The following is a 13,994-nucleotide window of genomic DNA, read 5'->3' as shown; positions in this document are numbered from 1 at the left end:
TATTAAACACCATCAAGAGATGATATTTGTAAGAAATTAACTTTTAGTGGATAAGAAGATTCTAATGTAATATTTATTGCTTCTAATGATACATTTATGTATATTATAATATATTATGCGCTTGTTACATGTGTGACATTAAAATATTTACAAGAAATAGTACAAATATTAATATACAGCATTTGCCTGATGACAGTAGTAGTTCACGTGTTAGTTGGTAGGTTGCCTCATGCCAGCCCATAGAGGTTTTGGTAGATGTAGTAGTTACAGTATAAACAAGTAGATAGTGGTATGACTAAACTTCATGGTATTTAACTATAACAGTAAGTCAAAGCTATAACTTACATGTATTTCTTAGAAAATTCCAAATTTTAGCATTTCATTTTCGCTGAAACTATTTACTGGATACTACTATAAATGTTATGAGCTGTCGACATGTGAACCACCATGAACATCACACAAACATTGTATATTAATATCTGAACTATTTCTTGTAAATAATTTAATTGTAAAAAAGTAATCAAATTTCATGTGTTGTAACATTCTTAAACGTATTTTTTGAATCAATAAAGATTACAATACAATCTCATTATTTACTAAAAGCTAATATCTTACACTAGCATCTACAGATGACAGGAAACACCAACTTAGGAAACTATGAGTAACAATACGCAAAGTGGATTAGTTCCTGCGCTAGTGGTCTGGCATGATCGCCTGAGGGCTATACATGGTGACTACAGGAAATTTTGGAAGCTCACCAAGGCAGCGACCAAGAAGACCTCGGCAGTTTGCCTGCATGACAGGGACCGACTCATGAGCCCCACTGAGCAGGCTGAGTCATCGGCTGGGCACTACCAGCAGGATATCGAAGTGCGGACAGGGACTCATCTTTCGACACCTCAAATGGCCTGGTCACGATGGAATACAGACTGTCCTGCTGAAACACCTACCAAGGAAGGGAATCGCTCAGTTCACCAACCTGTACAATTCGTGCTTGAGGGTGAGATACTTTCCCGATAAATGGAAACATGAAAGACAGGGTTTGACTCCCACCTCTACAGGCCCATAAGTCTGCTACCAAATCTCTCGCTAAGATATACGAAAAGATCATTCTGAATTACCTTCGGGAATTCTGTGATAAACACTTTGTTATCCCTTATGAGCAGACCGGCTTTCCAGCATACCTGAGTACGGAACACCATTTGATGAGGCTCCAGAATGAAGTGAACTCCAGCTTCAATCGGAACCATTCTACAGCCATGATCACCATTGATTTGTACAAAGGCATTCAATTCTGTGTTTCACGGCAATTTATGTCGTAAGCTCATAGACCTCGAATGTCCAGAGCAACTCTACGGTGTCATAGCATCATTTCTAGACAACTCCTGTTTAAGATGGTCCTCCATCTCTGTGCAGGTTCGAGATGAGCTTTCCCGTTCCATCACACTGACATGCGAAGTGCCACAAAAGGCAGTTCTATCGCTAATGCTGTTTTCAATCTATACCACTGATATGGTTGGTGAAAATTACAGACAGGCTACAGTCACCGCCTATGCCGACAACATCACCATCTACAGCAGCAGTATGAACCCAAAACATGCACTCGAGCGGGCCGGAATAGTCTGCAAAGAGATTGTTCGACAGCTGAGCAATCTAAACATCACTATGAACCTAGCTAAGACAGACTACGTCATGTTCACTCATCAACAACCCTAAAGATCGACTCTCCCGAAGTCACTCAAGCTATACGACACCATTATCTCCCCTTCAAACTCTATAGTTTACCTGGGCGTGAAGCAGGACTGCCATCTTAAATTCTCCACCGACCACTATCAGAAAACGAGAACTATAAGAAGATTGAACCACCTCCTCACAACACCAGCGCTCTCTCTGCGACTCAAATTGGAGATCTACAAGAGCATCCTGAGGCCGGCACTTCTATATGGGGCCATGTACCTCTCTGATGGCACGCAGCGCCACCTTCAGAGATTCCTGAACAGCATGCTACAACATCGTGGAAGAAGAAGAAGCTTCCGAAACTGCATCAACTCCTAGATCTATCCACAGTACCAGAGTTCATTGGTTGGAGGAATGTTAAGTTTTTTGACTACCTCCAATCACTGACCAACCCACTCTTCCAAACACTAACACCAGCGCCCCCTACAGTGCGTTGGTAGGACCTTTATCACAGTAGCCAATGAAATCGAACCATGCAAGTGACAGATACATTTATTGTTTTTAGTTTTTAGTTTTAGTGCGCCAATGAAACAAGGTGTGCCCCGGCACTTTCATTATATAAAATCAGTCATTCCTTAGAATCGAGTTCTGCTATAATAAAAGGAACTAGCGTAGCTATACTGTATAATTTTCTTTATATTATACTTGTTTTACTTTATTTTGTTATATATTAATTTAGGGGCTTGGAAAAAAAAGAAATAAAAAGTGGATCAGTGTTTTCTAGTGCTATTTTTGGTAATGTATGTTGACATTTTCATCACTCCTTCCTTCTTTGGATCTGTCCTCCTTCCTAAACCTTTTCTTCCTTTCATAAGGATATACAGCTAGTTCTTGCTATCCGCCTTATGGCAGTAGGCTAGTTCCTTATGGAGTGAAGTTTCCATCCTGTGAGGATTTGCAAAACTCATCATGTCGATTCATCTTCTATTCTACTAGATAACCTAACTGAACACGCATTGTCGAAGCCTTCTGGTATAATGTAAAAGTAAAAAATGTATTTCATCTATTCTTAAATTTAATCATTATTATAAAAATGGTAAGCAATTAATAAAGTGTTAATGAAAATTAATAAAAAGTTTCAATACTACAAATAAAAAATTACTATTTCTTTGGAGATTTAATTTTTAATAAGTTACAGAACACTTTTTTGTTTATCTAATTTAATTCTAGATAGAATCAAATTATTTTTTTTAGAATACAAGCAATGAAAAGAATAATAAAAAAGAATTATGTATACTAGTTCACAAAACAAGCTTCCATGGCAGAAAGTTCCAAAACTGCTTATCTCAATAAGTGAGGTTAGAATTTGATTTAACTTCTGCTGTTGAAGCTTGTTTTGTCAACTATTACCGAATAGTAATACCTTGATTTGCTTAATCCCATTATCAATATAGCCCAGGTCATTCTCCTGTGTCACCGTTATGGCATACATTATCTCATTGCTTCTCTTATCAACCATTTTGTATCTGTGTTGAGCGGTCACTAGCTCTTCCTCTAGTATCAAAAGCTCTTCAGTCACTTCTTCGATCTGGGCTTCCAAATTACCTTTGCTTCTTTTAGCCTTGAAATAAAATTATGACGATATAAAGAAAAATAAAAGTGGTAAACATTTTTTAATTTTAACTACATTAAAAATGATATCAAAATTATAGGTAAGAAAAGGAGAAGCATAGTTTATGGCATTTCAAATAAGTGATTGAAAACCGGAGTGGACCAATCTCACTAAACTTATTTTTGAGATGAGAAATTTTTTTTAGACTGGTTTTGAAAGTGATTATTTATGTACTTTTTGTTTAATTATTTAGTAATTAAATGTTAGTTTAATATTTCAGTATTTTTCAAAATGTTTCAATTAACTTTAGGTTCATCAAGAAATTTTCAATTGTTTTTAATTTTTTTCTATTTTGTTTATTCAAAAATATGTTTTTTATATACAGTTATCTTTTCTTTTTGTTTGTATTTTCAATGTTTCTTAATTTCGACAAAAAAAAAAAAAAAAAAAGAAAGTTTATAAATTGTATTTGTAGTTATTTATATTTTAAATAGTATTATTTAATTATTATTATCTTCATATATTTGAATCTTAAACAAAGTTCTTTTTTGTTCAAATTTGTTATATTTTAGTTAAAATTGTTTCCTTTTCTTTTACACACTAAGATTTTTGTATTTTTCATCTCTTTTTTTTAATTACTTCTTTTGTTTATTTTTCTCATGTTTTTACTCATATTTGTTTTGTTTTTTTAGGTCAATCCCCTAAGAATGTTTCTATGCTATAAAAATAAACCTGTACCGCTACAAACCAAGAAGGATCAGGGGAGCAGTACTTTGTAAGAAAGTACTGTTACAAGACCAAGTTTTGTAAGGAAATGATTTGGTCAGTATCACACTTGACCGCCAGATTTTTCCCCAATTAAAGGCACCCATTTTAAGAGGTTGGGTGGACCCCGAATGGCTCCCTGACTCATGGATACAGTAACAGAATACATAACTATCTGTGACAGCTGGATTCGAACCCCGAGTCTTTTTAGTTAATAGCACAGTGTCTTACAACTTACAAAAACCATTTAAATAAAATTTAGAAATATTCTTACATTCCTTATAGTTTACTTCTTTTTTTTGAGAAGTCTTTGGTATATTTAATTTAAAATGGAGGAAAAAATTTCATTAGTTCCAAAATATACTTAATTCTTTTTTATGATCGTTGTTTAAGGGTTACTATAAGTTAAATGACTATTCCCTGTTGATCTTTTCAAAGATATATTTCACAAATGTTTATTGCTAGGACTTCAGGCCATTACTAACTACTTGTATAAGAAACCTCCACTCATGCCCTCCGTTGTAGGCTTACTTATCTGACTTTTCCAACAGACAATTATAGTGAGTAGGTTGGTCGATGTACGACATGTCACAATCTCACAAGAGGAGATCATAACATAAAAAAAGGCAATCCTTCCTGACCCGACCTATCCCACTAAGACCCTCAGAGAGCGATGGTCATATTTGCTTTATTAAAACGAGAAGAGTAGACTTTAAGATGGTTAAATCAAGCAATATTAAAAAAGTGCTGATATTGGAAAATGGTTCTAGTTCTAACTAGTTCAATTAAAGGTACAGGGAGGTTTTTTTTTTTGGTTCTAAGGACATGGAAAAGAAAGATGCCAAGGAAGTATTGCCGTTAAACAAAACTATAAAGCCTCATAAACTTAACACTCAAATAAGAGACAGGAGTGCTTCAGAAACCAAAACATGAATCTTGTAAAATAAGTCAGTCCAATCTCAAGTTTACTCGTTTACTCTCCACTTTACTCTCCAGTCAATGTATACGAGTCATTTTCCAATTTTTGTGCTATTGAAGTTATAGAGGTTTATAAAATTGATCGTCCATCTGAATATGAATGATTTTATTTTTCTGTTGTTATCTTTCAAAAAGTTCAATAACTATCAAGGACCCAGATCTAAATATTTGTATAAATTTTAATTTAAGTTGATTTTTCTTTTTTGTTAAGTAAAGATTTTCCAAATTATAATGTTAATATCACTTGTTCTATAGTCTTGACCGCAACTGCATTACTGTTCTCATATAGAGTCTGATATGCTTTCATTGTCATCCGCGCCTCGTTGCGAATCCTCATAAGGAGTAGCCCCTGCTCGGCACTTTGTATCGTTATCTGCCGAATTAACTCATCTGTAATAAAAAATACAAATATAACTTTAAAATAAGATTAATAATAATCCATTTACTTACGGGGCAACCCCCATAAAAACAGAGTTATCCTGTAAAATACATAGTTATATATATAATTGTTGATATTTTACTAAAATAGTCACTATATATTTAAGAATATAAAAGAAACAAATCATATACATTCTATTGAGAAGATAAGTATCCAGCTCTAAGTATAAGATTTTGGGTTACATATATAAAAAGAAGTTTAAAGTTCAATTGTGAGGGAACTGTATGATAACATTTTTTTTTTCTTCCACAGTTTTCTTTTACAATTAATACTACACTCTACAAACTAACTACAAGTTTTTCGATTTATTCCTTTTTTTTTCTTTCCCTTCTATTTCACAATATTTCTATTTCATTTGATTAACAAATTCCCCTATATAACAAATATTTAAAATAATAACTAAAACAACAAATAAGATATGCGATGCATGCATGCCATCCAACTTCTGGAAAACTCCCATACTCATTAATTTCCATGCATGTGGTAGTGTATAATTCCCAGGGAGTCAATGTATTATATTTTCTGTCAACCTAGCCACGTCCTAGACATCGACCCCAAGCTTCTCCATGAAGCTCCTAGTTGTGCTGGGAATCGTTCTACGGGCTCTGAACCAGAGGTCTCTCACGTTGAAATCTCGTTCTCCGAAGCCCTCACGGAACTTCTCCTTGAGGAGGGATACATTTATCGTAGATTTCCTTCTTTTCCCTATCTACCTTATTTGCCTGGTCAAGGTCGTTATTTTCATATCTCACGGTCGGATCCAGAATGATTGCCGACTTCCCCTTCCTAGGGAAATCAATAATATCCGCATATCTTGTGGATCCATCCGTATCTACGCAGTAGACCTCATCAAAGCAGGCAAAATTATAAAACTAAATTTCAAATTTTATTTAAATATAATTTTTTTTCTCCTTTTTCTTAAAAAAACAAAAGTTACATAACGTTTTTCCTTATTCCTTCTTTCCCTCTTTTTATTCTTAACCATATCTATGCTATCCTCTCTATTCAACTCTCTCATACTTCCCTCCTCCAATGATCAGTAACATATATTCAATCCATTGTACAAATTAAATTTAAATCAAATGAAATAATCAATAAATGAAAATATAGAATAAATTAAAATATAGAATAAATTTAAAATAAAATAGCCACAACAGTTGAACAGTTACAAAAAATAAGTTAAAACCTTATAAATAAATAAAAACAAATAGCTAAGTTAAAATAAATAATTAAACAAGTTACAAAAACAAATCGATAGTAGCAATTGTCAGAGCAATGGAGGTTGTTTTTTATGATGCCTAGGGAGTCCAAAATCATATTTTTGGCCAACATTGCAATATTCCCCTAGCACTTAGGTGTTCTAATTTATTAGGAATTCTTGGAACATGGAGGAGAGGGGGACCAAAGCTAAGTTGATCGGATGGTGTAGTGAGAGATTAAGTGTATCCTATTAGTAAGGAATTGGATGGCATTAGGACAAGACTGTGATGGTTTGATAAAATGGTGAGAAGAAACCAAAAACTATAACTGGGTTGTAGCACCATCGTAAAAAAAAAAAAAAAAAAAAAATGTTATGTACATCCAATGATAAAATATTTAAATTTACACAATTCTTTTGGATTTGAACTGTGTACTACTACTTGTTGCTGAACTTGACGACAATAAATTTCTTTTTAATCAAACTAGTAATATATCTATAAAATCATCATTATTTTTTCAACTTTTGAGGAAAAGGTATTGGTTTTAAATACATTTTTTTTAAAATAACTCATTTTAAATTTAAATAACTCAATTATGTGTTGCAGTAAGTTCTCAAATTTTGGGTGGAGAGGAGCAAAAAAAAAAAATATTCTGAAATGAAAATTATAGCTTTTTTTTTTATTATATTTCTTTTTCAGTTGACCCTATATTAAGTTCAAATATTTCTTTTATCATTGGAGTAGAGTAAGTTGCTACATTATACCATTTGTTAAATTTTGCCATAGTAAAAATTTTTAATTTTTCTTATTGCCAATGAGCTGCTAAAATATTTAAAGTGTACTGTATAAAAAAAAAAAAAGGGTTGTGAATCACTAGTATAGGACATAATTGATATATAATAATAATAATAAAATGATAAGTGTATAAGCAGAAAATAAAATAACATACTGAATGCTTCTTCATAAATTTGCGATCTGGCAGGACAGAATCCAGTCTTGCGAACCCTCAGTTGCCCAAGCCGGGCATCCAAGTCACTAAGAAGCATATCTATGTCATTCCTACATGCTGGCTCTGTCGAGAGCTGTAGGAATGGTTTAAAATGGTCATTAAGTTTTACTAATTAAGGGAATTATATTTGAGGATAAAACAAAATGCTAATAACATCAGTAATAAGAACTACTGAAAACTTTTATTTATTTTGCCTTTATTTAATTTAATCTAAGTTAATTTTTTTATTTTGTTTTCTTTCAGTTTACAACTATTACATAAAGGTGCGGTTATAGTTGACTGTAGATTTATATATGAAGAAGTTGATCAGGGAGAGAATTAGAATCAATGGAGAAAGAATATCAATAAATAAAACTTATTTTTATTGTGAGGTAATACTTTGGCTAAATTTTGGTCTTCATCAGGGTGACAAATGTGAAAAAATTCTACGAGTGCTTTGAACTATAGGAGAGGTATTGATAAAAGAATTAGTGATAGTAAGTTCATATTTTAGAAACTCTTTCTTTGAGTGATATTGTGTATTTATCTAAATTTTTCTACTCTAGTGGCACTAAAAAAAAACTAAGTTTTTCTTATTAGTGTTCTTCTCTTCTCACTGAATGCACTCCCCAACTAATTTCTCGTAATGAATCCATTACACATTGTTATTATCTTTTAAAATTTCATAGACAGTCTGTCTTTATTATCTTAGCTTGAACCTCCCAAAATTGTTATGCATGTTTTCTTTTTAAAATCTCCTTTTATATACTCTTAATCTTTTTTTTTTTAATTTGTATCATTTTTTTCATTACTATAGTATTATTCTAATTTCAATGTATGATATTATAACCTTAATTTCAAAACTATATTTTAGCTAAGTTTTTCAGGAGACATATAAAACTCTCTTACTATACAAAACTTGCCTTTAAATCAATTTATTTTTCTACGGTTATTTTTAAAAAGCATTTTAATATCCAGGAGGATATCTTTATGATTCATAATTAAAAAACACTGCAGTCAGAAGTTTTTTTTATTTAAATGTAAATCAGCATTTCATCCTTCAGATATCATCGTCCCCCAAAGCTCTTGGTTATGACCTAATTACCTCGCAAGTCCTAAAACTATTTCCTCAAAAAATCATTCTATTCCTCACTATTCTATTCATCCCTTGAATGTTCTGAAACAATTTGAGCTTAAAATATTGTATTAAAAGTGCTTTAATCTTGCTGTTTGTAGGTTTTGTTATGATTTTTTAAGCGAATGGCATGGCTGATTTTTAAATTTGTTGGTTTTTTTTCTATTTTTAAGACCTTGTCTGATTTTATGTTGTAATTATCTGGGTCTATTCATTAGTCTGAAAAGAAAATCGTTCAGCCAGAAGCAGAGATGGCCTGCACCAATTGACTTGGTGTTCAACCTGTTCGGTGACCTGGAGTTCACTTCTATTATTCCCAGACTTGGTTATTTAAAGAGGAGGAAAGAAGAAGAAAAGTCATTCAGCATCTTTAGTCAAATTATTTATTTCAAGTGTGATCTACAAAGAAATGATAGATTAGAATTGGGAATATGTTATGAAGTTTGTTCAAGAATAAAATAGTATAAATAAACAATAATACGAATTATAAGTTCAAACTAATGTCATTTAAAAAGGAATGTCACTGACTAACATGACAACTATAAATAACAAACAACAAACCAGCTAGCTAGTGTTGCCAGTTATATCAATTGGAATAAATAACATAAGAACAAATAAAGCTAGTTAAGAAGTAGTACAACATTCTAAAAATGTAATCAAATAGAGATAATAACTATATAACTATAAAAATGTTAATTATAAAAATGATTATCAGACTACTTTTACGGTATTAGAAAAAGAGAAAATAAACATAAGAGACTATCAGCAATATATTATTTGATATTAATATGATTATTAATAATGTAATGTTGATATTCTTGTATAATCATAACAAGTAATATTGTTTTGTACTTGCTGTATGCAGTCATAACCACCAGAGTTAAATCTTTTGGGAGGGACAATGCAGTTGAGAATATCTTGTAAGCATACCTGATCTGGATCTTTCTTCTTTAACAACTGCTGATTGTCAGGTTCCTGGAATAGTATGTAAACTTATTTTAATACATATTTAGTGTTAATATGGTCTAATAAATATTCACCTAAAAACTTTTTTTTTAACCCTCTACCTTATCATTCTGGTTTAACATGCAGAAGAGGGAGGTTATCCTATAGGTGACTAATCTATTATACTATTGGGAGGGTTGAGTTTTCATTCCATGGGACCACCAAAACCTAAAAAACAGCCGGCCCAGACTGGAATAGAATCGGCTCCCCTGTAAGGCATAGAGTTGAAAAGATAACTCTTTAACTCCTTCAGCTGCAATGCCCTCCATTTACTGAAAAAACAATCCCATTTTAAATAATAGAGACAGGTCCCCCCCCTCTCTCTAGGTTCGTCTTAACATCATAAGAATAAAATGCACTCATGGAATAATTACCGAATAAAATACTAAATGAAAGTTAAATTAAGAACAAATATAGTAGAAAATAAATGAAGGAATAAATTGGGACGAAACGTCCGTATATGATAAATAGTTTTTTATGTTTACGCAGTTTGAAAGATGATGGCTCCATCAGAAAGTTTTGTGGAAATTATCAGCTATTAAATGCAATATCATGAGTTTGATCATCTGTTATTAAAATAACCTTAAAGTAATAGTGACTCATCGCACCACATAATTGTTTTCTTACGCAAATATCATGTTTTGTACCAAATAAACATTATTTGTGGGAACTTTTGACTTCTTAAATTTGAAATAATCTGCAGCTGGGACGCATCGATTACTTGTAGAAGCAGAGGCTACTAGTACGATTTGTCGCGAGTGTTTTAAAAACGCTCAGTTTGAAGTGAAAAAGCGCAGGTGGAAGGAAAGTGTACGATAACACGGAATTGAAAGTGCTATTCGAGCAAGTTTCGTCTCAAACACAAAAAGAACTTGCATAAAAATTAGAAGTTACTCAGCAGGCAGTTTCAATTCGTTTAAAATTAAAAATTCTTTTCTAATGAGAATCATTAGTATTTGCCGCTTACCAGCCAGAACAAAAAGGTTTTTTTTTACATCGCATAAGTACTGGTAATGAAAAATGGATCCACTGGGATAACCCAAAGAAGAGAAAATCATAGGGACCATCTAGCCATTCCTCAAAACCGACAACTCGAAATCCAAACCGAGTGTTCATTGCATAAAACTCATGCTGTGTATTTGGTGGGATCGGTTTGGTGTCGAGCTGCTTAAACCGAGCTATTACTGGAGATCTCTACCAAACAAAATTAATGAGACTGAGGTAAGCGCCCATTATTACTTCAGACACGACAAAATTCTTCTAAAAAATAATACTCGCATGTTGTTTGGAAATACTTAATTGGGAAGTTCTACCCCACCCACCGTATTCACCAGACATTGCCCTTCCGATTATCATTTGTCTGGTCGATGGTATATGGTCTGTGGTCTGCCCGAGCAGAACTTTACATCATACGAAGGTATTAAAAATTGGGTCAATTCCAACGCTGGAGGCTGAATGCTGCCACAAAGATGGAAGAAGATGACAATAATTTGAATAAAAATAATATACCATTCTCATACACAAGGAACTTTTAATTTTGGGTATAAAACGGCAAAAACTTATTAGTACCACTATATGTTATTTTGAGTTTTTTATTTTTTTACTCCTGCCGGGGGCCATCTTACTTCACAAATAAAATTGGTTAACATTGACATTGTAACCTAATTGGCTGTGACCTTTTCAACGACCTGAACCCGATAGCTTGAAAGTTTTGAATATTGAAATTTTTATAAAGAGATATTTAAGTCGAGTGACACCGAGCTTATAGGTTTTGGGTGGCAAGACCCCTTATTACGCATGCTCTGTACAGTTCCAGACAGTCATAAGCAGTGTTGGCACAGATGAAATATGTACGATGTTAATGAAACAGAAACAGCTGTTATTGGAGAAAAGTTCAGGCTTTGCTTTTCTAACAAAATAGAATTTACTGTAGTTTGGGGTTATCTTGTGACAGCACTACTGTTTTTGAGACATTCCCTTGAGGAATCCCAGTATAGATACTAACCCTAGTGCACGGCTAATATAGTCTATTTAAAATATCTTCAAAAAAGTTTTTAATATAGATGTGCCACTGGTAAAGCAAAGCAGCAGTATGGTGCATCAACAAAGTGACTTAAAACATATTTTAAAATTTAGTAATAATTAGCTACGATGTTTAATCACCTCATCAGTAAGCATGTAAGGCGGTCCATATTTTACGAAGTTAACATTCGATTTCAAAACTCGAGGCTCCATACTATCGATACTTAATAATATAATCCAACACAACTCTGAAACTTAACATTTCAAATATATGTTTTATAAAATTAACATCTGACAGCCAAAAGTGATGTTTTTTGCTAAAACATTTAAAGATAAAATGTATATCCAGTATACCCACATTGGCCCATAAGAATATATTGTTGTAATATATGTTAGATGATCATGGTAATGTTAGACAGTGGTAACAGTGTATTTTATACTAGTTTGTGTTTCTATATATATGGAATATGGCCGGGTGCGGTATAAAAAAAATCAAATAGTTATAACTTTTTTAATTGAGCCAACGTTTCGCCCCACGTTGCAGGCCAACGATAAATACAAACACTTAACATAAGTGAATGAATTCATACCTGTTTTAACAGAAGTAAAAGACAGAGTGAACTGTTTATATTGGAAGGAGTGGGGATTGGCAGTTAAGTACGTTACATTTGAAAATAATTTTAAAGTAAACAGGGTAAAAAAAAAATGAATAAAATATTAAAATCAATGATAATATACATAATAGGAGGGGAAGAAATATTAAAAAAAACAAACATTAAATATACATAAATAGAAAATATAGAACAATTAAAGTTAAAAGAATGGGATACAATAAATATAAATGATAAAGAAGAACAATATACCAAATAGGGGTACAGGGGTGTGTAAATTATATAATAGAAAAATTAATAATATAGCAATTAATGTAAGTATACTTAAGTTGGTAACATATGAATATAAATTAAAAATAAGATATATAAATATAAAATAAAAAGAAAGGACAGTAACTATAAAATATAATTAAATTAACTATGGGGTGAGAAGTTATAAAATAAAATCAGAATAAAAGATATGACAGCAAAGTGGGCATCTGAAATACAAAACGTAGAGAAAAGAAGCATTATAAAAGTTTTAAAAGGTTCAAAATCTATCGGTATGTGAGGGAGATGCAGTCTTTATCGACTTTATGATTGACGGAATTATCCGTTAAATTTATGTAAATGGACTCCGAGATGAGACGTTTTTTACGTCTGACGTTGGGGACAGAAGCACTCTATCTAGTTTGTATTCCTGTGATTTGATGATAAGATGCATTGAGACTTTAGTTTAATTAAACTTTTTTTTTTTCGGCCAAGACTCCCATTGGAGTCCTATACTGCTTAACCATGGTTGGGGGTCAAAGTTCTTCATTTTGTGGGACCGCCACTCAATGAAAAAAGTCAACGTCCCAGGCTGGATTCGAACCGGCAGCACCAATAGACATCAGATTGGTAAGACTGTCATAACCACTGAGCTATGGGTGGCCCTTAATTAAACTTGATTGGGGCCATATTTTTAAATAAATAAAAAGTAATATGAAATTGGCGAATAACACGATCTTCCTTGTTTAACTATAACAATTTATCGACGTTTCGGGATTATTCCCCATCTTATTGTAAAACGTTGGTGTGTAATTTAATAAAAAAGTATGGACTTTGAAAAACACTTCTTATATTATAATTATTGAGATAATTGTGAAAAAAGATTGAAAAAATGCCAAGCCAATCTTTATAAACCCAGGGACATCCCATTTGCATTGCGAGAAACCGTCGAAAAAGAATTGGATGATTTAATTCCCAATGACATCATTTATCCAGTAAATCACTACACATCTTCAGGTTGCTAGAAAACCAAATTCAACAAAATTTAAACATATGCTTAACAACATCACTACTACATCATATATTCATCAAAACTATTTACCCGATAAACTATTTTATATATAATGTATAATTAACTCCTTAATTTGTCAATATATGCTAATATTGAATCATATTATTGACAATTATTAAATAAAAAACTTTTTATAATATCAGTTATACATTTTTCAAGGAGAATAATTACCTCCCTCAAGGTCATCTTTCATTATGATAACCATATAGACTATAACAATCATCTCCTACCTCTATTACCAC

The 13,994-nt window shown here is 32.3% G+C and overlaps 1 protein-coding gene across 4 annotated transcripts in view; it reads right to left on the bottom strand.

Annotated features, from left to right (window-relative positions):
• The window catches only part of LOC106681788 (uncharacterized), a 16,558-nt gene extending 4,343 nt beyond the window's left edge, over window positions 1-12,215 (bottom strand). Inside the window, exons 1-5 of one of the 4 annotated variants that reach the window (XM_014422296.3) lie at window positions 11,962-12,215; window positions 9,646-9,768; window positions 7,620-7,752; window positions 5,277-5,422; window positions 3,101-3,298 (exon numbers count right to left, since the gene is read on the bottom strand). In XM_014422296.3, the coding sequence (XP_014277782.1) occupies window positions 3,101-3,298; window positions 5,277-5,422; window positions 7,620-7,752; window positions 9,646-9,768; window positions 11,962-12,033 (672 nt within the window). In that variant the 5' untranslated portion in view covers window positions 12,034-12,215. Of the gene's footprint in view, window positions 1-3,100; window positions 3,299-5,276; window positions 5,423-7,619; window positions 7,753-9,645; window positions 9,769-9,860; window positions 10,105-11,961 lie in introns of those variants that run through there. The other 3 variants (XM_014422298.3, XM_014422299.2, XM_014422297.2) reach the window with 3 other exon arrangements.
• Window positions 12,216-13,994: the final 1,779 nt, after the last annotated feature.

This window comes from Halyomorpha halys, unplaced genomic scaffold, assembly GCF_000696795.3.
Source record: "Halyomorpha halys isolate HHAL.00 unplaced genomic scaffold, Hhal_1.1 Scaffold365.1, whole genome shotgun sequence".
Lineage (NCBI taxonomy): Eukaryota > Metazoa > Arthropoda > Insecta > Hemiptera > Pentatomidae > Halyomorpha > Halyomorpha halys.
The sequence above is the reverse complement of the archived record's forward strand: the minus strand, read 5'-3'. Positions and strand labels throughout refer to the sequence as shown.